This window comes from Megalops cyprinoides, chromosome 6 (assembly GCF_013368585.1).
Source record: "Megalops cyprinoides isolate fMegCyp1 chromosome 6, fMegCyp1.pri, whole genome shotgun sequence".
NCBI classification, from domain to species: Eukaryota; Metazoa; Chordata; class Actinopteri; order Elopiformes; family Megalopidae; genus Megalops; species Megalops cyprinoides.
The window spans coordinates 17,259,595-17,287,180 of record NC_050588.1 but is presented as its reverse complement, the minus strand read 5'-3'; the positions used below and the strand labels follow the sequence as shown (position 1 = coordinate 17,287,180).

General features: G+C 42.5%; 1 protein-coding gene across 1 annotated transcript in view; it reads right to left on the bottom strand.

Annotated features, from left to right (window-relative positions):
- LOC118778990 (voltage-dependent calcium channel subunit alpha-2/delta-3-like) overlaps window positions 1–26,883 on the bottom strand; it is a 42,383-nt gene extending 15,500 nt beyond the window's left edge. Inside the window, exons 1-14 of the mRNA XM_036530795.1 lie at window positions 26,801–26,883; window positions 25,512–25,593; window positions 19,722–19,838; window positions 16,585–16,644; window positions 9,918–10,080; window positions 8,075–8,206; window positions 7,689–7,749; window positions 7,334–7,484; window positions 6,133–6,207; window positions 5,376–5,465; window positions 4,245–4,358; window positions 2,570–2,648; window positions 1,409–1,542; window positions 1,172–1,189 (exon numbers count right to left, since the gene is read on the bottom strand). Of these exons, the coding sequence (XP_036386688.1) occupies window positions 1,172–1,189; window positions 1,409–1,542; window positions 2,570–2,648; window positions 4,245–4,358; window positions 5,376–5,465; window positions 6,133–6,207; window positions 7,334–7,484; window positions 7,689–7,749; window positions 8,075–8,206; window positions 9,918–10,080; window positions 16,585–16,644; window positions 19,722–19,838; window positions 25,512–25,593; window positions 26,801–26,883 (1,359 nt within the window). The remainder of the gene's footprint in view (window positions 1–1,171; window positions 1,190–1,408; window positions 1,543–2,569; window positions 2,649–4,244; window positions 4,359–5,375; window positions 5,466–6,132; window positions 6,208–7,333; window positions 7,485–7,688; window positions 7,750–8,074; window positions 8,207–9,917; window positions 10,081–16,584; window positions 16,645–19,721; window positions 19,839–25,511; window positions 25,594–26,800) is intronic.
- Between the last annotated feature and the right edge of the window lie 703 nt (window positions 26,884–27,586).

The following is a 27,586-nucleotide window of genomic DNA, read 5'->3' as shown; positions in this document are numbered from 1 at the left end:
AGAGAGTAAAAACCGCGAGAGTGCAGAGGGTGACCCAGAGGAAACAATGCACTCTTTGTCTCCGTGTAAGGGATCCCAAACAGCCCAGTGCAGTTGAAGCACATCTGTACAGGTAGAGCGCATCTCATCAGAAACACTCCTGCATGTATAAAGCACATCCCATTAGAACCACACCTGTACAGGTGAATAACAGTAGAAACACAGTTGTGCAGGTGAGCCACATACCATTGGAAGCACACCTGTGCAGGTGCATCGTATTCTGTCAAGGTTCCTGACACGTAGAAGGTTGCAAAGAGAAATGCATTTTGCAGGAACTGTGCCACCTTGCACTCTCAGCCTCTCAGATGTAAATGCATTGTGTGCTGCAGCAGATAAGAGGTAATGAGCTGCAGAATGATGGATGATTCTCCTCGGCAAATGAGATATGGAGTTTAAAGGACAAGTCGCTCTTACAGGAAGTCAGAGAGAACAGAGCACAGCACAAAAACTACAAATCAGCAGTGACTACAGAGCTGCAGTCCCTCAAACGTTCAGCAGGGGGCAACGTTTGGTCCTCCTGTTCGTTATGTTAGCCCAGCACTTGCAGGAAATGTGAGCTATGTAGAGGGTGGTTAGACTATCCACTAGACAGGCTACATTGCCATCGTTGCTGATCTGAATCATTTAAAATTTTAGATTTAAATGACGCGTTGACTTTCAGCTCTGTAAGCACTGTGTGAGAGATAAAGCTCAACACAACAGAGCTATGACTGAAAGACACAATGTCCAAAGTCACTGTGAGGAACCCTTGGAGTGCCCTGCCTCCATCACTGAAATGCCTGGGTTTAACATGATTTACTTCAACGAACTGTGTGAACCAAAGTCACCCAGTAACACAGAGATCACACCGACACAGGTACAGAAAGAAACAGTCACAGACAGTGGTATTAAACACTCAAATATAGAACAATCACAGACACAGCAGTCAGTTGGTCACAGAAATCAGAAAAAAATGGCTACAGACAGAATTTAATCACTGAGACAAAAAAATCAAACAATGACAAATAAAAAATCACAGAAATAAACCAGGCAGGAATGTTGTGATCACTTATGTAGAAATTAATTAACATGTCAGACATTTTCATGTATATGACAACACTACATGGCATGAGATTTGAAATGAAAGGATTACCTTTTGCGTGTGAGGGAGCTACAAAACAAACAAGATTTGAAAAGAAATGAATAGAATTATCAGAAAAAAAAATTATCAAAATCAATCAGCTGTAGATATAGCTGCAAAATCAAAGGGAGTACTGTCTTATCCAGCTCTGCTCCTCGTGTGCCTCTTCCTTAAATTATTTTCTACACCAGCTTTGCTGAAATATGGCTGGACACATACAGCCACTGACAGTCAGTCACTGTCACTCACCGAGCTGTCCATGTAGGCTTCAGTCCAGACGGTGTCGTGCTCGTGGTCGATCACCTTTGGCCGGCTCAGCACATGTAGGTACCTCATCACATTTTCCTGCACATCAGCCAGAGTGGAGATCTGGGAGAAATAGCCTACACACACACACACACACACACACACACACACACACACACAGAAACATACACAGATTATTACAATATAACTTAAAACTTTCTCTGGGTTCAACAGCATGTCCCAGCTGAGACTGAGCCCCACAGCTCCCACCACTACTCCCCATGGTGCCTTCCTGGGCACAGCACCAAGTGACCAATTTGCTCTGCTTCCCCTGGGGGTAAATTCCCTCAAACCTCATTTAAACTGTGGACTCTTACACACGCCCTGAGGCAGCCACAAACATTGCAATAAACAGTTTTTCAATCATAAAGGAGTTTTTAAAAGGCCATTTCTAAAGAGGGTATCTAGGGAGCCCAAGCACACTCCAGGAGCGTGACTTCAGCAGATTGCTGATGTTTGGTTTGGATTTTTCAGTGAAAAAGCTGATGTACAAATCTGTGTGGCGGTGATTGCTTGGGCCCCTCAGAGTCCTCTAAAGCAGAGCTCTGATGCAGAGAGGTGGTCCTGTGTGTGCTGAGGAAAGCAGGGAAGGGTGAGTGCCTCTGAGCAGAAGTGCTGACTCAGCTTCTCCTGTATTCTGATTGGCTCTCAGGGACTCTGGTTCTCCTTCACTCTGATTGGCTCTCAGGGACCTAGGTGCTCCTGAACTCTGATTGGCTTGCAAGGGCTCATGTTCTCTTACACTCTGATTGGATCTCAATGACTCAAGTTTTCTTGCATTCTGACACTACGATTGGCTCTCACAGACTTGGTATTTTATGTATTCAGCGCTCATGGGCTTGGGTGCTCCTGAAGTCTGATTGGCTCTCAGGGATTGTCCCCTCCTCTCTTCCAGAGAGGAGTGTGATGGATCGCAAACACACACTCCATCATCTTCCCATCCAGAGAGAAAATCTCCTACAGGAGAAATGACAGCCCAACACACACTCAGGCTGGTCAATGTGAGCAGTGATTATGAGTGTAGTGGTAGAATACTGAAGATGGTGGTGGAGAGGAAAGCTCATTCTGTTTACCTCTGTCATTGGAGACAAAGCAGCAGTATACCTTTATTTGCACATGCCATCCACTTCAGATTATCAGCGAAGGCCGACTCTCTGCCAATCAGGTAGGGGAAGATGCGCACCTGCAGAGTAGTAGCACAGACCAACACCATCATGTAAACCTCTTCCGACAGTCCACAGTTAAGAGATAAATAAAGCCAATCTCACAGTAAGACAAAGTCCTTTCTTGGTATTGCCACAGTCCATTCCAATCCATTCTAACTTTTCAGGCAATGGAAATTATGTCTGAAGAGTGCATTTAATGATATTTTAAACCATATCCTCAAAGCATTCATTAATTTCATCTGAGCTTATGGGTAAAGTGAATGCTTCATCACATACTCCAGCAGTCCCACCTCATTCAAGAATTTGTTTTTTCTGGTTTTGAATATTCGTACCACACAGCACCCCCTGCTCCTGGCTTTACTTGCAGAGTGCAACGCCAACAAATGCTCTCTGACATGTATTTTTCACATTATATGTGTCCATATCATTATTATTTATATATTCATGGCTTTACAATGGAATGATTGAAAAGTTTTAAATAAAAACATTGTTGTTTGTGTCAAGGATAAATCCCCTTAGCTCAGTCTGTAGGTATAGTTTTTCATGGATTTCTTCATTCACAGGGATCTGTACAATGTTTCCCCTGTGCATTTTCACCAGCACAGTGACTCAGATATAAATAGATATAAGTACCAGGTCAGTGAGGCATTAAAAACGAAGGCGAAATGCTGGCTTCCAATATCAAACAGGAGCAGCTGCACAGCCATGAGCCAATGTGCTGCATTTATCCAACACATTTGTCTCATAAGAGAATGTCATACAAATGAATAACGAATTAACACACTTTAACGTCAGGCAGTCAGTGAAGCAGCCAGGCTAATATTTATGGAATCAAAAAACGCTGGGCTCTGCTGGCCTTGGTTCTAATAGTTTATGTTCTGCTGGGACTGGTTCTGTTAGTCTACGTTCTGCTGGCCTTGGTTCTGTTAATTTATGTTCTGCTAGGCTTGGTTCTGTTATATTCTGGTGTGACTGGTTCTGCTGAAAGCTACAGTATTTCTCGCAGCGGCAGTAAGCACAGGGCAGCGGCAGTAAAGGTAATTACAGTGATAAAAAGCTCATTAACGGCTTCATTCCACACTGCCATTCACAGCTCTGCCGGTGATCGCTCATGGCCATGACACATGGGGGCCTCTGCCACAGTCCACCACACATGTCCCCCCCCCCTTACAGAGCTCTCCTGCTTCTCCCAACACCCCCTATCAACTTGCACCACTACACAGCATTCCTCTTAAAACAGTTCGCCCATCCCCCTCGACAAACCCTTCCCACTACAGCTCCCAATCCCCCCACACACTAGCTCCCCCCAAATATATATCACAATAATAAAAGCATAATTCATAGTAATATTCAGGTGACCTTCAGTGTTACAGATTGTTATCTATATTCCTGTATTATTGTTGTTTTACTGTAATCTATGCTGTTATCTATGTTCTTATATTTAATACATGGTGCAACATTAAAATGTTAGAAGGGTGCCTTTCTGGTGTCAGGTGGAACATGGCTGGAGATGGACTTTGAGCACTGTACTGATCTGAGATCTGTCACTCCCAGGGTTCTGTGAGTGCAGAACTCAGTCTGGGGTCATGCTGGGGTCAGTGGGCGGTGCTCACCTTTCTGTCAGGCCAGTTGTACTTAGCGAACACGGAGTCGTACATATCTGTAGCCCCGTCTGTCACCAGCATGATGGCCTGACTGCACAGGCTGCCACGACCTGTTTGGTTGAACTGTAACAACAGCGAACACACACACACACACACACACACACACACACACATACATACATGTATGGACAACATTAAAGGTATATGTTCATTTAAAACATGTAGTCTCCTTATCACAGTAAAGGTGCCCTTTACCTTAAACTGAATATTCAGAGGATGCTGCCTTCATGCTGATGAAAGCAGCCATAATAGTGGTAATGGTAATATTGATCCAAAGCTGCAGAACACCAGAGTGCACACATTCTACTGCCTTTTAACTCTCTGTAAGCCTGTAATCATTGTGTGGGGGGGGGGGGGGGGGGGTGCAGCCTGTTTCCTTTGCAATACAGTGAACTTGCCAGGGGAAAAAAGATTATTTTGTTACAAATACCTGCAATTACAACACTCTATAAATGAAGCTTATCTGCTCAGATTAATGATGGTAATTAAGTGATTTATTGATCCACAACACAGTGAAAGCTGAGCGCTGTCTTCAAATCTACTGTTTCTAAGAGGTAACCTTTGAAACAGTCTCAGAGCCACCATCAACCATCTACGACAAGGGAAAAGAATTATGCACATTAGCACTTATCTTTGCTTAATAAAAGGTAAGTATTGCTTAATGTCATAGAAAAATTATACAAAGCTATGAATTAACAAATATGTAATCATATTAAGTAGGAGTTTTTTTCACAATTCCTAATATTTTGAAACTTTGAAACTGAAAAAGTTTTGCAAAACTCCTGACAGATTTTACATCTTCACATAGAACATCATCTAGCATAGCTGGACAACACTGATGGGAGTATATTAATATATTTGTGGCTATGTTCTCAGCACTCTGCTCTTTGGTGTTGAAACTTTTGTTACTTTTGAGTAATGACATCATAATGGAACAATAGCATCACTTGGTCTCAATGGTGTCACACTTGAGCAGCTGTACTACGCAAGAGCCATGATGTCACATAGAAGCATGGCATCACACAAGAGCAATTACATCACAAATGAACAGTGACATCAGACAGGAGCAACGACACACACCTCATTGAGGAGAGTGAAAGCCTCGGTCAAGGCGTTCCCAAGCAAACCCATTCCTTTGGCAAACAGCTTGTCCAGATGTTCTCTGAAATGCTGTATGGGAGGTGGATGCATGGAGACAGAGCAGAAAGAAGTGCATTCACTAATGCTATTCACACTAAATAACTACATTCATAAAAGGCATGTACTAAGTGTTTCACTGATGAAGACAGTATTTGACTCTAGCCTGAAGATGGCTATAACACAAGCTGGACAGACCTTTCCTAACCAAAGTTCTAATTTGGATATGTTTGTGTGTGCACATACACACGACTGGGTGTTTGTGTATCTATGTGTGTGTGTGTGTGTGTGTGTGTGCAAATGTGCATACATGTGTGCATGTGTTTGTGCGTGTATGTGAGGTAGGTCTCACAGATGTGGATAGCATAGTAAAGTCAATGTAAATTCACACTCTGTCACTCTGTGGTTATGACAGTCTGATGTAATAAAGCCTGTCAGAAAGTAAGGAGTGACAGTTCTGCTTGAGGTATGCAGACCTCCACCCAGCAGGGGTCACCGCTAGGTTAATGTGTTTCACATATCAGCACAGATGACACCCCCAGGCTGTAGAGGTGCTTTCAGCCTCTGGTCACAGCATTGCACAAAAAAGAACAGATGGATGTTCTATCCCAACATAAAGAGATACAGCAACTTCTACTTCATTCTGTAATTTGCTGAACTGCAGCACATGTATACAGATTGAATTATGCTTTAAACTCACATCTTTGTTAGTTTGGTCTGCTTGGACCAGTGTCCCATTCAAGCATGGTTCCACGTAGTGAATCTCCTGGTTGTACTGCAAGAAACACATACACACACACACGCGCGCGCATACACATGTCAATGATCACTCAGGCAAGGAGTGGTGTGATTGATACTCTCACACATTTCATTGGCTCCATACAGGGATAATTCTGCTGTTCTTTTTCAGGCTCTGCTTTTCACAGAGTCATGACAACAGCTTCAATTTATGAGGAAAATGCGAGTGACAGCTTGCCTCTCACACATAATACTGTTCATTTAACACATGACTGCACATTACATCTCCAGGTACATTCAAACAGAATTCCTTATTCTGCTGGCTCTGCACTTTATCATTTCCTGCAGTTCCAGCTGTGTGGAGTGGCACTGATGCCTCAAGGACATGCTTTTACTCCTAAACTAAAGATAGCCCCGCATACTAGCATCTGACTCAATAAGAATAATGATAATAAAGAGGCTCCCTGTGTCACTGATTGGAGTCCAGACTACCACGGGCAGAACTGCTGTGTCTACTCGCAAAAACATCATTAACAACTACACGCACAAGGAGTTTCCATACACTAAATGCCAAACGGCGAAACACAGAACACTGAATATTACTAAGATAATATCAGGAAACTGATAAAAGAGACTTTTAAGCGACTCAGTCAGCACACGCGCTGTTATTGAAATGTGGTGGACACAGCCAGGTCGTCAGGTGTGGTATCAGTAAAAGGAAACTAGGCTGGAATATGACTCCAGCGGAGAGGGGGGAGGGGGGGGGGGGAGGACACGACTAAGGCACAGCAGGGATAAGCCAGGCCCCAGAGCTGCACAGTGACACATGCCCCCAGCATAGACAGGATGATCACAGCTGCTGGACTCCACTTGGATGCTCTAGCCCTGTGCTTGCTGGCTCTCTGCTCTTTCCCCCCAGCCTGACTTCAGCTCACCAGTTGCCCCTTTGCCAAAGACAAACTGACCTCTGATGGCCTGACTCTGACCACTTTTCATTCCACATACGCGTGCCATGAGACGGACTGTGCTGAATCATACCGAGCGTTCACCACATCATCCTGTGGTTTGGATTTGATTACCCCGTCTTTCTAATGTGTTTCAACATCTATGGTCCTGTATATGCAGCGGAGATCCCTGGGATGGCGGAGGAGGGGGAGACTCACGGCAATGATGTTGAAGAAGTCGTCGTCCCCGAGCGTGTCCAGGATGGATGAGACCGTCTGGCGTGCGATGGTCAGGCGCAGGCCCTTCATGCTGCCACTGACGTCCACCAGGATCACCACGTCTTTCGGTGATGTCGCTGCCTGGATGTACCTGCACAGACATACCCCATCAGGTCACCGGTGTGTGGTCTTCACAGGACTGATAGCAGTCATAACACAGTCATAAACAGTGTTACCTGTCTACAGTACCTGGCAAGGGCAGGCATAACAGCAGGCATTGTGTAAGCAGTGGTTGTAAGTATTAACGATTCTCATGAGCATAAAAAAGAATTGATGTAGCAGAGGCAGTCCTCACCATTTGCGGTTCCTACAGTCAAAGGCGATTACTCCATGTTCATCTGAATGCCACTTTACACCTGGAAATAAGATTCCAAAACATATTTTCAATAATGTTGCAATGACAACTTTTCATTTGCATTTTTACATTTTTTCATCAGACACTTACCCTGAGCGGCTTACAAAGAGCGAGTACAAAGTTTGTTTAACAAAGTGGCATGAAAACCCGTGCACACAGGACACTGCTGACCACATTTTATCACGAGTAACCGCCTAACAGTACTGAGATAACCAGTGCACACATGCTGTAATACATGTGTGTAATTCAAGATTCCCTATAGTATGACTTAACATACCCTACAGTAAAACTCAATTTCTTTTTCTCTCCACAAACACAGCACTCACCTGGATACTGTCTAAAGAATCCCTTAGCACTGCCAAAGTACTGCCATATTAGCGATGGGTCTCTCTCAAAATTATCCACAAACACTTTATTCAGAGCCTCAGACCAATACACCCCGTTCACTATGGCAGAATCTGGCAGGGAGGAAGAGAAACATGGTTCAGTGCTAATCAAACCATTACACAACCATGTTACAGAGGCAATCATTGTTTGTTGTCCAGGAATGAAATAAACCAACAATTAATATAGTCATTATATCAGTCTGACAAAGCTGCAGTAAGTGAAATGTTTTACTGTATGTGTGTGTTCTCTTGTGTGGCTGTGTGTGTGTGTGTGTGTGTGTGTATGTGTGTGTTCTCTTGTGTGTGTGTGTGTGTGTGTGTGTTCATGTGAATTTGTATGTGTGCAATATGTTCAGTTTGTTATTCCATTGGAGAAACACACTTTGCTTTGTGTCAGTATTTGGACATGTGTATATGTGTGTACATGTGTGGGGATGTGTCAGATTTAAGCCTGAAAGCAGACTGCTGACATTACAGCATTAAAAAACAACCAAAATGTAATGAAGTATATCCAGAAGTAATTATTTTATTATATTTTCCATTTCCCTGTTCAAGAACTTGATGGATATCAGAAGAGCACCATTGCCTCCAGGAGGACAGTGTGATGTTCTATGAGATCAGAAGCAAATCTCTGCTGGAGGGATATCAGTTACACAGACACCAAATCCAGCACCAGTCTAATTCATCAGTAGTACATCAGTATTCATTGCATGTAAATACTGTGTTTCAGTGTACATGCCAAAGACATTTCTTATTTCATTTGCAGTGCTATTAAAAGCCAAAAGCAAGTTTTACTTCCACATCTGATCCTGTCTATTTTGCATAGATTCAGTTTTAGCCTCATGTGTTTTCACCTATGGGCTTTGCCTTGGTGTGACTGCAAAATTCATTCCAATTGCTTGGCCATGAAATGCAGCACAAATTTAATCAAGGCATAAAAGAAAGCATAAAAGAGACTTTTTCTCCTCATTCTCTTCATTCAGGCCATTCAAGTAAAAGTGGCCTTTTGACCTGAGGGGGCTGTCGAAATACTAATGGCTGTTTTTATTCCCTTTTCTCTCTGGGCTGAAGAGTGAGGATGGATGCCAGCAGAATTAAAGTGTCACTCCCACAACAGATCCAGGATTCATGGCTGTCTGCCCCAGTCAGCCCTGCTGTTTTCCTGATGATACGGAGAGGTAAAAATCCATCCAACATCAAAGGAAACAAAAGGAGAGAGAAGCTGACGCAGGTGCAGAGCCTTCTGAGGAAATAACCTGCCTCTCGTTTCTGACGGCTCCTGTTTCTATTGCTCTCTGAAATCAAACACCAGCCCAGAACTCTCTCTCTATTCATTGAAAGGCCATTCTCCCCACAACAACCTTCAAACCAAAGCAAACACCCACAAGCAAACAGAATGATTTGCCACAAAAAGATTCACATCCAACTACCAGGGCCCTGCTCTCTCACAGCACTTCCTTTACAACATACTACCCCCTACCATTTCTCCCCTAAGCCCTTGGCCCCTATCTATAGCCCATCACACACATTCTCACACACACTTTTACCCCTCAGACACACCTTTACCCATAACTGACACCTTTTGTGTTCACACACTTATTTGGCACACAAACCTTTTCCCTCAGAAACACCAACACACACCTTTATCTTTCACAGACCTTTATCATGCACACACCTTTAATCCATAAAACACACCTTTACCCTTCACACACACCTTTGTTACACATATACTTTTACCCATGAAACACACACGTTTCCCCATCACGCACACCTTCACACGTACCTTTATTGTACATGTTGGTTGGGACTTGAACGACACTGAGGCTCAAGTTGACTGACAGATTATTAAAATGATCATTTGGCTCCAGAATGAACTCCTTGCCCAGTTCCACATAATTGCCCTCTTCATCTACTTCATTAATTAACACAGCATTGAAGTATTCATACTGAGGAGAGAACACAAACACACACAACAGAGACAGAACAAAAGCACATCAAAAGCTGTAGATCTGCAGCGGTTTGATAACACAGCTGCCATGCAAACACATGCACACAAATACACATAAACATGCTCATGCATGCACACACACACAAACACAAGCACACACATGCACACATGAACACATGCACACACATGCACATGCATATGCACGAATGCACATATACTTTATTAATACATGCAGACACATAGCAATACATGTACAAACATACACGCACATGCACACATGGGATACCCAACAATGACTGTAGGCACAGCACAGATGCATGAAAACTGTCATGCAGACAGCGGTAAGGCAGCCACTGAAAGCTGAGTGCCAACACAAACCCTCTTCCATGCAATACCTTCAACAATTAAGCACACTCCTGTATTTTCCCCTGATTTCCACTTGTCCTGATAAAGCACCGTTTCTCCACCCTAACCCACAGTTACCAAAGGATTCATGACTAGGGTCATGACATTATGTGTAAGTGATTACATAATAGGATAACAGATGCTGCTCATCTACTTTAATCTTCTTCTCTAAGGCACTTGTGCCTGTTCTCTGACACTTCGCTGTTCTGTTATTATTCCATTTGAAAGTGCAGTTTGAAATATATGTGAAGCTCTTCCTGGGGAAACTAAGTCTAGAGCCAGACTCTTCCTGAGAGAAGACGACAAACATGGCAGCCTAGAATAATGGTAAGGAGCAGAACTTGCAGCAGCAAGCATTCCAGTCCGATTCTCCGCTGGGGGACTGCCGTTGTACCGTTGGGCAAGGTACTTAACCCAGAACTGCAACCATACATATCAAGTTGTATAATTGGGTAATGTAAAAAAAAATGTAACCCATATAAGCTGATCTTAATTAGAGCATCTGCTAAATGCCAGCAATGTAATGCAATGTAAAAACAACTGTAGCAGGAGGACAAGCGACCGATGGCATTGGGGGGGGGTTCAATTGTTGCAGCAAGTTTACGGCCACTTTTGGAAATGTCATGGGCTAGCTGTCAGAATGCTGCAGCAGTAAGATTCACTGAGTGCTGGGTAGTGCATGAACTTCAGGCAGCCATGAAAAACACATAAATCACTCCTTGAAAAGGAGATGTAAAGTATGATTTAGACAGCTTGATACCTATAAGCTTTATCCTCACACACCATATTTACCAAATAATCAAGTGTACCCCGCTTTCCACCTCCTTAAGGCCAGGCACGTTTAGATGTTTGATTTTAACAACAGTACTGTGACAATGTCCTCTTGTGCATCACTTTAATGACATTCAGAGAGGAAAAATAAAACACTTTGTCCATATCGCCATCTTTGACGACAAATGCCAAAGGGACAGGAAAACCTTCTGGTAAATACTTTTAGGCATCATTAAACCGCATCTGCATTTCCCATTATAAACTTTAGTGCGTGTTCTCATTGTGCCTTCTACAGCAGAGTATGAACCCATTCTGCAAGGCTGAAAACAGGCTGGTATATTCTCTGCAGTTATTCACTCCAGCACAGCAACTGCCATCAAGCCAACAGTCCGTGTACCCATCTTTATTTTTAATTAAGTTCATGAAAAAATAAATAATCGCATTAATGCAATTAAAATAATGAATGGCCACTATTCTCACATTTTCAGCCCTCTATTATCATTTACTAACACACACACACACACACACACACACATGAATGTGGATCTTTTATAAACATATTTTCTCAATTTCTCCTGGTCATAAAAAATAACAAAACACATATTCAACAGGGGCAGGAGAAGGCTATAACACAAGCTGGAAGGAACTTTACTAACCAGAGTTCTGATTTGGATGTGTTTGTGTGCATATGTGCAGAACTGAGTATGTGCATATCTGTGTGTAGGTGTGTGTGTGTGTGTGGTTAGGGGTGGGGGAAGAATGAGAGAAGAACACAGAGAGATTGTGTGATTGAGTGAGAGAGCAAAAGAGAAATATATGTCCAAGTGCCACAGCCTGAAGCATACTGTACACCTGTGTGCTGCTGTGGTGATAACGCTTATTTGAATTTGAAACTGAATCTGAGACAAAGTGAGAAAGAGCAGTAGATTGACCTAAAGAATGAACAAAAAGCTCTCAATCATTCACACTTCCAAGGCCTGCAGTGGAAACTGGCTCCCTTCCAATAATGCAGCACAGGTAAACCATAATAAACATTCTCCTAACATGATTTTAAAAATTGTACATGTTGTATCCTCATAGTTCAAGGTGCTTTGTTTACGGTGAGGCGGTGGTCAGTAATTGGGAGAGTAAGGGGTTATGACAGTCCTGCAGTGAGGTGAAACTGCACCTTGTGGAGAGGAAACATTTTTGGCAGAAGAAATATTATACTAATATCATATTAATATCACTGCGTTAGCGAGGAAAGACTTCCCAGAGCTCCACAGGGGCTCTTGACACAGTGTAAAGGAGCGCGCATCGGCTGAAACGTGGCCATTACTGACATTCGCAGATCATAAACCAACTGCTGACACTTAATATCATGCCTGGGCGCCCAGCTGATGCCCAGAGAATAGCCACACTCAGCACTACTGACCAGCTTCATATGAGTCCTTCTGAGCCGAGGTCATTAACCAAGACCCCTCAACCCAGACGCACCGTGTGCAGCTCCAGAGACCTCCAACAGACTTGTCTATGCACCATAGCCACTGCAGAGACCTCTCTGCCTCACCTGAAGAAGGCACTGTTTCAGCTTCCCTGTGCAAATAAATATACTGTGTGTGCGTGCGTGTGTGTGACATATTGATCACTATAGCCCTGTGCCTGTCTATCTAACTGAGGAACTCTGCTCTGTAAGTGTATTTCTCTTTAAATCGCATTAATAGTCTGACGCTGCAGTCTGAGCCCTGATTAGTGGACTGCACTAACCATGCTCCTAATTGGATTGGTTTAAGTCTTTCTCTAGGGGCGTAACAGGCCAATCCACGCAACCTGCCGGCCTGCTTTACGAAGACATTCCATAATGTGATGTTTCAGAACCACCTGTCTGTTAACAGATAGCATCAAGGAAGCACATGTAATCAATGGAAGAGACTTTCACTCAGAACAGACAGGAGACATACATGCATATGTAATACAATGAAACATTGTACAAGGATATACAGGTGTATACAAAATACAGCCCCCAGTCTAACCATCTAAATCCCTAGTTTCTGCCTTTTACACACTGTCTGTCTTAAACTAACCTTTAAACAGTGAACAGTACTGGCTCTGTGGAGACAAGATATGTCTGATGAATACAAGGCCTGAGTGAAGAGATAATAACTGAGTAAAGAAGCAGTAAATGAGCTGCTCTATAAATGAAGGGCTGATAATATTACTAGTCTGTGTCACAATATATGGTCTCTCTCTCCTATAATCCCAGAGGGGGCTCTCTTCAAGTCTCACTCAATGTTGCCTTAAGGTATATATTTACCGTGTAACGAATGATTATTACTGTTACCATGTTTTTGTAGTTGTTGTTATTTTTATTTCTGACAGCATTTTCATAATTTATTATTATTATTGCAATTATTATATTCTGTAACATATGCTTTTATCCAGGGTATCTTATATTAAATAGCATTAGATCTGTAAATGAAAAATAATTATGAATAAATAAACACATCTAATAAAATGGTAACAATGGCTCTAATTGTAAACCACTTAAAGCAAATGCATTTGCTTTCTCACTGTTGATTACAGCATCCTGAAACTGCCATGTAAATTTATTTAAAAACCCAGATAAATTAGTAGTGATGTTAATCACATGACTAAACAAAATTTCTGATGTAGCATTGTACTTAATAAAATATGAAATGTTCTTTCATGCAATAAAACCTATTTATAAAAAGATGCCTATTTGCTAGCACGCGTGTCCGTGAGTGTGAAGGGTTTGCAGTCGAGCGGTTGCGGGTAGGTGCTAAAGTGGAATGCAGAGAGAGAGAGGAGCGCGCGAGAGCCTCATTTATCACTGTCTTCCAGGCAGCGCTTTCAGAGTCACTGAAATCCCCGCTCCTCGCGCTCAGAGTGGAACGGAAACCTCGCGGCACGAAGACAGAGGGGCGATAAACACAACCGGGTAACTCAGAGACAATAACCAAGGACTCCCGCAGTGCGCCCCCCCCCCCCCCCAACCCCACACCGGAGATGGAACACGGCACTCATCCCAACCCCCCGCCCCCCCACCTCAAAATACCAGCAATCCCCCTAGCAGCTGGGCTCTGATAAGACTCCTTGGGTCTGAGAGGAGGAATTGATTGATTTTAATGGAGCTTGACAGTAATAAAAGACAAAACCCTCTCTCAGTTTCACAGCACTGTTAATTCTAACCGCATAAAGGCCTCTGTCACACTGTCCCAGGACACAGAGGTCAAAGCCATGAAAGAGAACCAGCGCTCTATATCATTGTGAGTGCATGTGTGTGTGTGTGTATGTCTGTGTGTGTGTGTGTGTATGTCTGTGTGTGTGTGTGTCTGTGTGTGTGTGCGTGTGTGTGTGTGTGCGTGTGTGTGTGTGTGTGTGTGTGTGTGTGTGTGAATGTGTATGCATGCGTTATACTGTGACTCAGTGTGATGTCTTTAGGATCAATGTGTTGATGCTGGCTCTTGTCTAGCTTAATGACCACAGGTCTCCAGCGTTTAAAGCGTTTGAGTCTAAAACATTTGACACTGCCTTCTAATGAATATCTCACTCTTGAACACTCACACAATCGGGTTTCAAATACAGCAGTATAACAGTCCAGCTTCTGTTTGCACAAAGTGAATATTGCTGTTATTCATGCTGAGGTGCTGCCTCCCTCTCATGCATGCACCCTCTCTGTAGTGGACTGGAGATACCATGGCTGCTTCTGTCTCTACACACCCCTCTGAAATCCTGCTTGCCCCATGGCATTGCTGTCTGTCTCTCTAAAAATGCACACCACATAGACCCTATACTTAACAGAGAGACCCCTGGTCAGCTGCTCTGAGAGCGTGAGGCCCCAGGGAAAAATAGAGGTCCCAAAAGTGTGAAGTCCCTGGAGAGAGCAGGAGCCTTTGGACAGTTGGTCTGAGTCACAATGCGTTGCATCCTTGCTGCTGCTCTACGTTAAAAGTACAATCCCAAATCCACAGTTTCTCCATAGAGATTATTTGCAATTCATGTAATTTCAAGGAAAGCAAATATCAATGATTAATGGTCAATACCAATGGTCCTTTTCATTGTTGAATAGTTTGTGCTGCCAGTTGCATGAGGTATGTCACAAGTGTGCACTTTGTCATGCCATGCACCAGGGTTCAGTTAAGGCATGCTAGTAGTTTCAGCTTATCTGTGAACCAATGCCATGCACCTGTTTATTGCTGATAAGATTAAAATGTAAAAAAAAAACACCACCTTAATAATAAATAAATCCTAGTCATGGCTGCAAATTATTTTTCTGTGATCACACTCTCTGGCCCATAGATGGCAGTGTTTAGGAGTGATGAGTTACAGCATTTTATTGGGAGCTATCCATGGTGCTTAATCCAATCAAAGGAATCAATGAAATCTTATTTTTTTAAAGTGCGTATTTTCAATTGTCACAAAATGCTGAACACAGGGAATTTTCCAGAGGGAATCGAAAAACCAGGAATACTGGAAAATGATTCCTTGCCCCCTGGAAAGGGCTGTTGAGAAACTCCTGGGGACCAATGTAATGTCAGTTTTTGCTAGATGGTGCAGAGGCTTTGTATGTGTTGCTGAAATGTTGTAAAACATGCAGCTTCAATTGTGGGGTGCTGTTCAGGAATGTATGTGATCTATTGGAATTCTTTTTGACAGATAAAGAAATGTACAGATTTGCTGCTTTTCTATTGGCTTGTATTATATTTGTAATTGGAATGTATTTGTCTGATGTTACAAATTTCTGATTAATGATGGATATGTTGTTTTGCTGGCTTTATTGGTTTGCTTGTTTAGATTTGCTGATTCATGCATAAAATTAGCTGAATATACTAAGATTATCAATGAGTGTATTGGTTTGCTGGTTTAAACATTGGCTTACCAACAGATATGTTGGTTTGCTGGCGTATGTGTTTGTTTGTATGTATTGGTCTGGTCGTGTAAGTTTTGGCATGATGGTATTCATATTGGCTTACTGGTGTACATATTGATTTGCTGACAGATGTATTGGTTGATTACTCATTTTCTTTAATTATTCACTGCTGTTTGATGGATTCTGCTGATAACAAAAAAGAGTACAGTACAGTGACCATTTTGGGTTCTTCTTCCAAATATAACAACAACTGGCTCTGGGCAGAAGTTGCCCCCAAATGCTGATCTAGGATGACTTTGGCATTTTAGCTTATAATGCTTATGGATAGAATTGTCATAAGGAAATCTGACCCTAGATGAGTACTTTGTGATGTAAAAAAGTACAAAGCAATTTCCTGAACAGCACCCTATAGTAAACCCTGACTGCTGCAGGGTGATGAACGATGGCTCTGCTCACCTGCAGGTCAGGATCCTCTTCATGCTGTGAGTCTGCTTCTTCAGCTGCTTCCACTAACCGCTGAACACACACACACACACACACACACACACACACACACACACACACACACACACAGAATGTTCAGTTATTAACAGAAATAGAACATGGATTAAAATATGATTAAAGAGTTTAATTTAAAACTAAAAACCAAGTTCATAAATTAATTTGCTTCAGATGAAACTACAATAGTCAGCTTAAAAAACAAAAATACTATTCAAAATTCTAAATTTTGAACAGCAATCAAATGCAAAAGGTAAACTAAGTGATATACTGCTGCTTAATTATACCCTCATTATTATAGTATTATTATGTGGCCTTATGATTTTATCAGATGTTATTCATTGTATTATAATTAATACAAACAGCATCTGATGATGTGTACAAATGCCTGATCACATTAGTCATAGCATATTAGTAATTGATCATGTTTCACTTCAATTACAAATAAGAATAAACTAAATAATAGTGCTTCCTTTTGTTTTAATCAAATCACTTAATTACTTTAAATGTGTAAACAGATGTCAACATGTGCATTTGCCTCGTGAGTAAGAAATGTTTGTTCCTGTGGTGTGAAAAATGTTTCTAAAGAGGAAGGGAATCAAGAGATGTTAAAATTCCCTGTAGAAAAGATTTCATATCAGCCTGGGTATATGATAGAATCAAGAATCAGAAGTAGAATCAGGTAAAGTCAGGTAAAAAGAACAAAGTCTTGAGGCCCTCTGAACTGGACATGTTTATATTAACCACAGCCTTACAGACAACAGGGTCTTTCACCTATGGAATCTGATAGAATTAACAGATTCAGATTAAATGAGAAAAGATGAAAACACAGTGATGTTTGTTTGAGGCAACTTGCAGACATGTTTTGCAGTGCTCCATGCTTTACAGTCTTAATTGAACTGTTTCAGTTTTACACCAGCACTGTGAGAACTCAATTCCAAGCAGGGCTGTTTCAGTAAGGTCTGGCAGACCACTGTACTCTTTCTGAGGCTATTTATGCAGCTAATTGTACACCAAAATACCCATGACCTTTGTCTTCAGGGATTTTTGTCACTTTTAGAAATTGTAAAAAATATTGGATTACATTACATGTTGGAACCTCCTTTCTTGACACTAGAAAAATATGAGTGACGGGTTATGTATGAGAGTGAATGGACAGGGTTAGACACATTACCCCTCTACACAATATCTGCATCTTACAAATATGCTGTCCTGTTTTTTTTTGGGGGGGGGGTGAGCACTGCCAAAAATGGACTGTACAGACTGAAAACACGCTGGAGTCATCACTGGAGGAGAGGAACTGCAATTAATAACTGTCAAACATGTCTTGCAATTGTTGCAACATAAACAAAATCAGAATTTAGTGCAAAGAAACTTAATTTATTTTAACACCTTGTGGAAATTAACTGCCAGTAGTATGTCAGCACTCTCAGATTCCAAAAAAAGAAAAAATCAAACATTTGCATTTAAAACTTGGATTTAAGAGAAATTGAAACTATAATACAAATATAATATTTCAGAACAGTATTTCACAAGGGTACTGCACTATTGCAGAATGTTTCAGTGTTATACAATAGGGAACTGCTGCTCAGTCTATTCAGAGATGAATTTCAGTTGCTTCAAGCAAAGGCAATATTCTTTTTTCATGTAGTCAAAGACATATTTTATGACATGTTTTCCATACCTATTTTGCAAATCAAGCAATTGTGTTGTACATAACCATTTTGTTAATTGCCTTGGGCCTTTGGGACATTTCCATCAGAACGCCCAAAATGTACATGCCAAATTGCATGCATAACAATGGACATGTATGTTAAAATTCCCTTTTTTTGCGAAAATGATATTCTCATTTCTTGTGCTCAGTGCCAGTTCTGCCAGCACTCCCTGCAGATGTTTTATAAATCGAGCCTGTACACAGAGTTACTAGAAATGGGGACACGCTGAACTGCATTTATTTTAGCAACATGATTTTACCTCCTTCGCTCAGGAGGTCACTTTCAAAGAAGTGAACGCAGCATCTTGCATTTCTGTTTTTTTTTCTTCCCTTGTATACATCGCACTACCATCTGAATGTCACCAACTGCATCTATCCCCAAATCACAATAATCACACTAAACCCCCCGGTCACTCTAATTATAGTAATCCCTGGATCATATTTATCACACTATTCCCCTGGGGGATATTATTCACATAACTGTATTGAAATGCAATGCCTTCACAGAATGTGGGAGCACTGGGAGAGTTTTCATTTCATTTCAGTTTCAATGGTATAACAATTTACATATTTGAAGTATATTTCTTGATATCTTGATACTTCTGGATATATTTTCTAAAATATATTCTTAGAAAATAACTCAGAAAATTCATCCAGAATAAACAACTTTTATACTCCTTGAATTGAATTTTCTGCTATTGTTAACAGGGCTGCAAATTTTGTTTGATTGGTAGGTTGATTGCCTAGCTGGTTGATGAAATCAAAAACATGATTAATTTACTCTCCTTTGTTTCTCAACAAAATATATTTGATCCACAAAGCTGTGCAAAAAATGCTCTTCAGTTAAATGGGCAGAAATGTATCGCCAAAACCTTTGTTGTTTTTGTTGTCCCTAAAACCCACAACAGAAGCAGCACCTCAATAAGTCCTTGCATTCTGTTCTTCTGGAGACCCTGGCTGTGTGACAATGTGCTCTGTGCACTTTTTCTCAGTCCCAATTCAGCATGCTTGCTGAAGCATAAGAACATATTGCAGCAGTTCCTGATTAACCCATCAATATCTCTGCAAATACGTGGGAGCTACCAGTGCACAAGGGCATGGTCCCATTTAACAGGAGAAAATAGGCTGGTGCTTTGCCATTACAGTAATAATATACTAACTGTATTGTTGAATAAAAAAAATCCAAAACATTTTTCTACCAGGTCTACTAAAATTTGTTCTTTGAAAAAAAAAAAAGAAAACTCACCCACCTAACCACTCCAAACACATTGTCTACTCAATGCCTGTCCATGTCCCAACCTCAGCCACCCATGTTTCAAAAGGAAATGAAGTTGGACAGTTTGTGGGTCACATTTTTTGAAAGAGTAGAAAAAGCTCATACCCTCATGGCTTCCTCTTTCTTGTGGAACATGTCCTCCAAGCTTTCCGACAGCTTTTTCACCAGTTTCAGTCCGTCAATCTCTTCAATGCGAACAGATTTCTCAAATTCTTTATATTTCTGTCAAAAAAGAGGAAAATCTTTATTCTTTTCTTTTTCATTGTTAAATTGCAAGTTTATTGTGCTGTCCTGGAGGAAGAGCAGTCCCAATAAATAGGTTTCATTTGCCTTTTAAGTATTATAATTACATTAGATATAAAGCTTAAGTATTCAAACAGATATGTCTTTGAAAAATTCTTGTCACAAACTATGACCATGTTGGATGTAGAGGCTTTTGATTGCTCTGTGTTGAAAGGACTCTGCTGTTTGTGCAGATGCAAATGTTTGCTTATGTTCAAAAGCACTCTTTAAACATTTTATTATGCAGTTTTTACATAGGACTCTTCACAGAAAATGTTACCCGTCTACCTGGTACAGAAAATGTTACCCGTCTACCTGGTACAGAAAATGTTACCCATCTACCTGGTACAGAAAATGTTACCCGTCTACCTGGTACAGAAAATGTTACCTGTCTACCTGTTTGCTCCCTCCACAGAACCTGCTGGAATGAGGACTTAGTCACTTCCCCCTGAATGACATTTAAATTTCTCTGAATAAGATGGCAAATTTAAATATCATTCATTACCTGAAATTATATTTATCTGAGGATGAGTGAAACAATACCTTTCAGCAGAGACAAAAGTACCAAAAATATTTTTCATTTCACTGTGCAGGAATCACAGCTGCGGGGCTACTACCTGTGCCATTACCACAGAGTCACTGCATCTCTGACCAAAACATTTCATACAAACACAATACACCGCCTTAGTATGGAGTAGATTTCACACACCCCATGTGGACCAGATTGTACTCCATCTGACTGGTGGAAGGCTTTACTGTCTAGCATAGGAAGGAGCTCACTGCCAACGGCTATGCATTGACGGGATATAATTTGAACATGGATGGAAGATAATTTGAACAAGGATAGAAGATAATTTGAACTTGGACAGAAGATGATTGGAATGGAATCACTACATGACACACAAGTAACAATAAGACCAATTCTAGGTACCAAAGCAAATTTATTATAATACCATCTCTGCAGTTTATGGGATAAGGGTTATCTTAGGAACACACAGCCTCCTGTGGCCCTAAAACACCCAGAAACATCCCAGTAAGACAAATACACCACATCACACACACCACATACTGACACATTCAACAGAAGGTGAGATAAGTTCAAAGATGAGTTCAAGGTGGGTTCAGATGTGTTTTGTGGAAATGGGGGCGACGCCTCAGTGGAGATGCTATGACATGGTGTCAGCTCGCTTCTGTCCAACACGCCCTAAAACCCCACAGCGGCGTGCATAAAGGCATGCGGCAGACAGGAGCATCTGCAGGGGTCTGCAGGGAAACCGTCCCGCAGCTCTGCCTCTGACACTCCCCCCATCCCCAGCCCCGCCCCCCTCTTGGACAGGAGAGGACAAATTGCTCTTTCAGAAGAGGAACGGGGACCTCCGATGAGGCGGAACAGTTAATTTCACGCCTGTCGTCTCCGACTCAGTGAGTGTGTGGAGGCCAGGCTGAGCCCCACCCCCCCATCAACCCCCCCACCACCACTACCAATGGTATAACAGGCCTATAAAATAAATACACAGATAAACCCAAAAATAATATTGATTGAAATTGACATCAATCACCAAGGATCTGCTGGATGACAGAGACATCTAACGAACTGTTCCTTTCTATTCCATACTGTTGAGCAGCAGTTGCTGTGGATGCTATATCAGTAAGTATTGTGGAAGGCGCTTAATAATGACTCATTGACCCAGTGTTTCCAGCCCAGTGGAGATAACGGCTGCCGCTTTTGATGGAAGCTGCTCCCGGCAGCCAGACCTCTCCAGCTGAGCCTGGCCAAAAGTGCTGACATTAGGGAATGCAAACTGCTGAGGGTCCTTTAAATGATTGTATTTTCTCTGTTTAATCAGCCAATCTGATTACACTTTTGTGTGATATTGAGTCAGGGGCTGTGGCCTGATGCTGATAGTGATTGCAGATGGGCAGGTTTCCTGCAGGGAGAGTGAGAGTGACCCCTCCAGGGGTCGCCTCTTTCTCTGCGACAGCCCCGCCTTCACACCACCCAAATGAGTTATGTCATGGGTCACATGGATGGCAAGGGTGTGCGTGTGACCCTGCTGACGTCCCTCCAGTGAAGCAGGCTGACGTTTACAGTGATCTTTAACCACACCATAACCCTCAGAGTGGATGCTGCCCCCCACAGGAAAATACGGAAACTCAGGGTTCATCATGTCACACTCTAAAGATTCAACCATTTATGACACAAGCAATCATGACTAAACTACACTGGTTGTGACAGTGCTGAATGTGCAGCACAATATCATACATAGTGCATTTATTTTTCTTTATCTAGAGCTGAAAGGGTTCTCACAGTACAGGTGGTTAAAGACTACATATCCCTTGCCAGGGTCTTTTCAAACATATGGTGGTAGGCCCAGACCATTCCTGAAATCACTGGGGGCTCCACTGTGGCTGCTAAAATGTGACTTTAAATGAAGCTTGAAGCCCAGATGGCCTCTGAATGAATCCACAATGCCAGGGGGATGAGCTGATCTTCAGTGACATTAACTGACTGAACTACATACAGAGTGACAGACTCAGCTGCAGCAACACTGCAGCACCACAACACTGTCACACTGGAACACTGTAACACTGTAACACTGACGGACTGTAACGCTATAATACTGAAACACTGTAACACTATAGTACTGAAACACTGTAACACTGAAATGCTTTAACAATGTAATGCTGAAACACAAAGACACTATTACTGAGACACTATAATATTACAACACTGGAATGCTGAGACACTGCAACACTGCATTAAAACAACACATGACACATGTAATACGCTGTAACACCACAACAGTACAACACTGTAATTCTAACACTGACATAGCACAACAGTGGAACACAATAGCACTGAGGTACGGCCTTTGATCTGACATGCTGAATTATGGGACTGCAGATGTGACCATAATCACACACAACACAGCCAGTGCTACTGTACATCCAGAAAGCTCATGCACAGCTCAGTATGCTCCTCCTAGCTCATTTTCTACTCTGACTCACAAACACACACACACACACACACACACATACACACACACGCACACACACACACACACACAGCACAGATACATATACAAATACAAACACACACACATACATACACACATGTAGACACACGGATACAGACACACATATAATCACACATAGAGGCACACACACATGGATACGCACACACATATACAGACACAGATGCAAACACACACGGCCAAGCAAACACGCATATGTACACAAGCACATGCACATGCATGCACACAGATCCATAAACACACACACACATACACCCACAGATAACAGTCATAGTAATAATAAGTGAGGTACTGATGCTGAGAGGCTGTATGGAGCTGGGTGTTTTATTTCTAATGCTGTGCTGGTTGCGCTCAGTGTGTGATGATGAACAGCAGTGAAAGTGGATATTCATCAGTGCTGGAGTCATTCATCATCTGGGGTTTAGGAGCGGCGCTGCTGCAGGCTTATCTCTGAGACACGAGTGTCAGCGCAGAGCTGCAGAGAGCCCACAAATACACCACATTTACCACCTCACAATTACCCCACTTAATCAGCACACAGTCACACACTAACGCTACAGTGAAAAGGAGAAACCCAAAGTCACCTGAGAGATGGTTTCCAAAAACAGGAACACGATATTATAAACCCCCAAAAGCATTGGAGAAGGAAAATCACTGATGTGTTTTATCTCCACCAAAATGGCCACACAAGGATGTGCCTGTGTTTCACAGTGATGTGCTGTATATCCATTGTCTCTATGCTGCAAACACACAGTTGTATGTTTTTAATGTGTTACTCAATCTCTGTACAGCAGCCTTATCCTGTGGATTACAGCACAGTGGTCAAGCAAATGAGAAATTTCTCTATAGTGCTGGCCCCCTCAGGTCCAGAGTCCAGCACTCGAACCATTACTCCACAATGACGACTTCAGATTTGCAGTCTTATATTCTTACTACTACTCTCCCACTGCTGTGTGTGTGTGAGCGTGTGTGACAGTGAAAGTGTGTATATGTGTGTTTGTGTTTGTTTGCAAATGTGTGTATGTGTGTGTGTGTGTGCAGATGAATCTGTGTACATAAGTGTGAGTGTGTATGATGTCACAGTGTGTGTGTGTGTGTGTGTGTGAATGTGTAAACATACACTCACAAATATAAGTGCAGAACAGAGGATCTTCCCACCATAATAATATAAAAGTCTAAAACATAGGGTACAAACATCACTATCAGTGTCAATTTCAAACCTTAGCTTTGCCTGCAGTCTGATAACAGTAGGTCATGATATCACCACCTACAGGCCACAAAGAGCCATATAATTTCAATCCTTCTTAGTTTTTGCAGAGTTAATTAGTCTGACATGCTGTCACACCTGTTCCTGTGTGTTGTTTTAAGTGTACATTTTTCCCCATTTTGAACGCACATTTTTATGTGTTTGTAAGCATGGTTCAGGAATGCAGTTATTTTCCATAATGTGTGGGTTTAAGTGCTCTTCATCGCACAGTGATCAATGGGGTGGGATTTATCAAAAGGGGAGGGGGTGTTGGGGGGTGTTGCAGGCAGACCTGCAGCAGTTGAAAAGAGATAACCCTCACACCCTTATCTGGAGTGATGCAATGCACTGCAGCACAGGCAATAAAGGCATTCTGGGAATGCGGTTATCATGGACAGAATCACGGCTATCCCTCACATGTGTGCCAGACCCTTCACAAAGATACTACCATTACCGCTGCACACCTGAGCGGTCACTCATCTGCACAGTTTCAGTAGAGGGAACCACCTTCATAGAGGAGTGTGCAGTATAAACAGTTCATGTCAATGAGCAGTAAAATTACGTTGCCACCACAAAGTAGCTGTGTAACCGGTTGTAATCAGGTGACCATGGAGTCCTTGTAAGACTCCGTTATACCAACAGACTAGTGACTGACATCATCAGGTTTGACACCACAAACCTGCATGAGGACTATGGCTTTTTCAGCTTTAATCTGTGACCGGGTATGGTTTACAGAGGTTTTCATCTGTGACCACTCATGGTTTATGGAAACGTTATCAGAGATCACACTTGGTTTACAGACACATTAATCAGTGATTGAACACAGTTTACAGTGGAACATGGCTATTAATTTCCTGCTGTTTTGATCTGAGGAAGTTTGAAAAGGACCTTTATTGATTTAACCTCTTCCTGAAAGATAATAAAGAAGAGAAAGTGGTGACTCACTCATCAACCACATCTTCATGAAAAAGAAAAAAAGAGTGCATAGAAAAAACAAAGAATCATAAAAAAACACTGAATAAAAGTACTTCCATTCAGAAGCTCCCCACCTGAAAAGACACTGTACTTAATGTAGGAAAATGTGCTTTCGTCTAAATAAAACATACTGGTAATTTTCTCAGTGCTTTTCTATGCTATCTCAAATATTTTACTAAATTGTCACCTGTGATCTTGCCAGGTTTTGGAATCTTTATTGTCTTTCAGTGAAGATTGAATAAATGAGCATACTACTCTTGTCAGCACCCCTTGCAAAATCCTCCATGATGGAAATAGCAAGTGAACACTAATCACATCCTTTGCAGTGGTGTGTCTGAGGTGACAAACACGCAGTACCTTCTGCAGCAGCTGGGATCCTGAGTACTTGGCAGAGATGGACTTAATTTCCCCCCCAAAAGCAGAGGCCCACAGCTTCACTCTGAAAAGAACAAAGTCAAACACACTGAGAGGAAAAAACACAAAGCATGACATGCAAGAGGCTGCTATTGTCTTACTTAATACTTAGTGCCCATTAAATCCAAGGTGCTGCAGATAAAATAATTACTTTTAGTGTATTTAAGGGGGCTTTCACATCAGGGACACGGGCCCGGATCTGAGTACACTTGACCCAAAAGTCCAGTTCGTTTGATTAGTGTGAACACTGTGTACCGTACCCGGGCGCGGATCAATGAACCGTGCCTGGTTCCACTTGAAAAGGTGGTCTCGAGTACGGTTCATGTGTACTCGGGTACGGTTCGCATCAGGTGTGAAAACTACTGTACCAAGACACGGAAGTGGACTGATATTTAGAATGCGAATGTGAGGTGTACTCTTCTTCTTTGTGTTTACTGGCGGATCGCAAACCAACTAGGTGCCGCATCACAGTGTGGAGATACGCAAGTGTACTCAGGTACAGAGCAACATTACTAACGTGAAAGCTGAGCGGCGGGGGAGTGGAGAGGGGGGGACAATTGTACTCAGGCACGGTACGACGCAATCGTACCTACTATGAAAATGCCCTAAGAATGCTGTATTCCCCATAATCCACCTGTATCACCATAATGGGCAGCAGTATGGAGCAGTGGTCAGGACAGCAGTGTGGATCAGTGGTCAGGACAGCAGAGTGAAACAGTGGTCAGCACAGCAGGGTGAAGCAGTGGTCAGGACAGCAGTATGGAGCAGTGGTCAGGATAGCAGTATGGATCAGTGGTCAGGACAGCAGTATGGAGCAGTGGTCAGGACAGCAGGGTGAAACAGCAGTCAGGGCAGCAGGATGGAACAGCGGTCAAGACAGCAGTGTGAATCAGTGGAGCAGGGGCTGGACACTGAATTTTTGGATACCATCATGGAGAGACATGACTGTAACTTTGAGTTACAGCTGACTACAGGAGATCCTTTGCAAATTGACTTAATGGCAAATGTATATAATCAAACCAGAAGAGGGATACAATGCGACTGTAATGTGACAGAATATTGTTCTACTCTAAGGTGCACTAAACAGTAGTAAGAGGTGGTTAAATGCATGCACTTCTGAAACTCCACGAAAAGCAGCATAACATAGCAAGCTCTAAGCATTGCGCAGGTCCAAGCTGCGACAGAAAACGAAACTTTTTGGTGAAATTGTCCAGAGAAGTAGTAACACTTACACAGATAGAGGTATCCCTTGTTGGGACCCGACACCCTCAACGACCGTTGCACCGAGTGTTATCCAAAGCAGAAAACAGCGCATGCAACACACGCGCGAAACTATAGTTTTAAGATTCCACGGCATTTTTATGACGCAGCGGCCAACCTCTCCCAGTGTGGAAAAAAACGCCGAAAACTCAAAATTAGTCCCTCTTCCCCAGTCAAATTCCGCGCTCCTGCGGCTCCGCGATAGTCCACCACTGCTTCCTTCAGGGGTTGTATCTCCTACAAACCGGTTCCGCCCCCGCTGCGAGGGAAGTCCTGAGTAAGAGTGAATAGATGTGAAAAGAAGAGAGGGTGCGTGAGTGAGAGGATGGAGGACTGCTTGTGTGTGTGTGTGTGTGCGTGTGTGTGTGTGTGACAGAGAAATCGTAAAAAGGACACTACCAAAATCAGCTGAGCCCTGCGGCGAATATTCCGCTTTTGTCGTTGGTGGTTTTTTCCTATTTGTCCTTCACCCTTCCTTACCATATGTCCCTTTCAGCCATCGTGCCAGATTAAATAATTTGCCGATTCAACTAGAATTCCTGCAAAGGCGTGAAGGAAAGGTAGGGGTAGGGAGAGGGAGGGAGCCAGCATGGGAACTGTAACGGACAGAAAATAACGGAGAGATGGGTTAAGTGCGACAACCCGCAATGTGAATCAGACAGATGTCAACGCGCCTTGACCGAAGCACGTGCATCAGCCAGGGACCCGGGGTTTACCTAAGACAAGAACGCATACCTGACCGGGTCACAAAGCTGGGT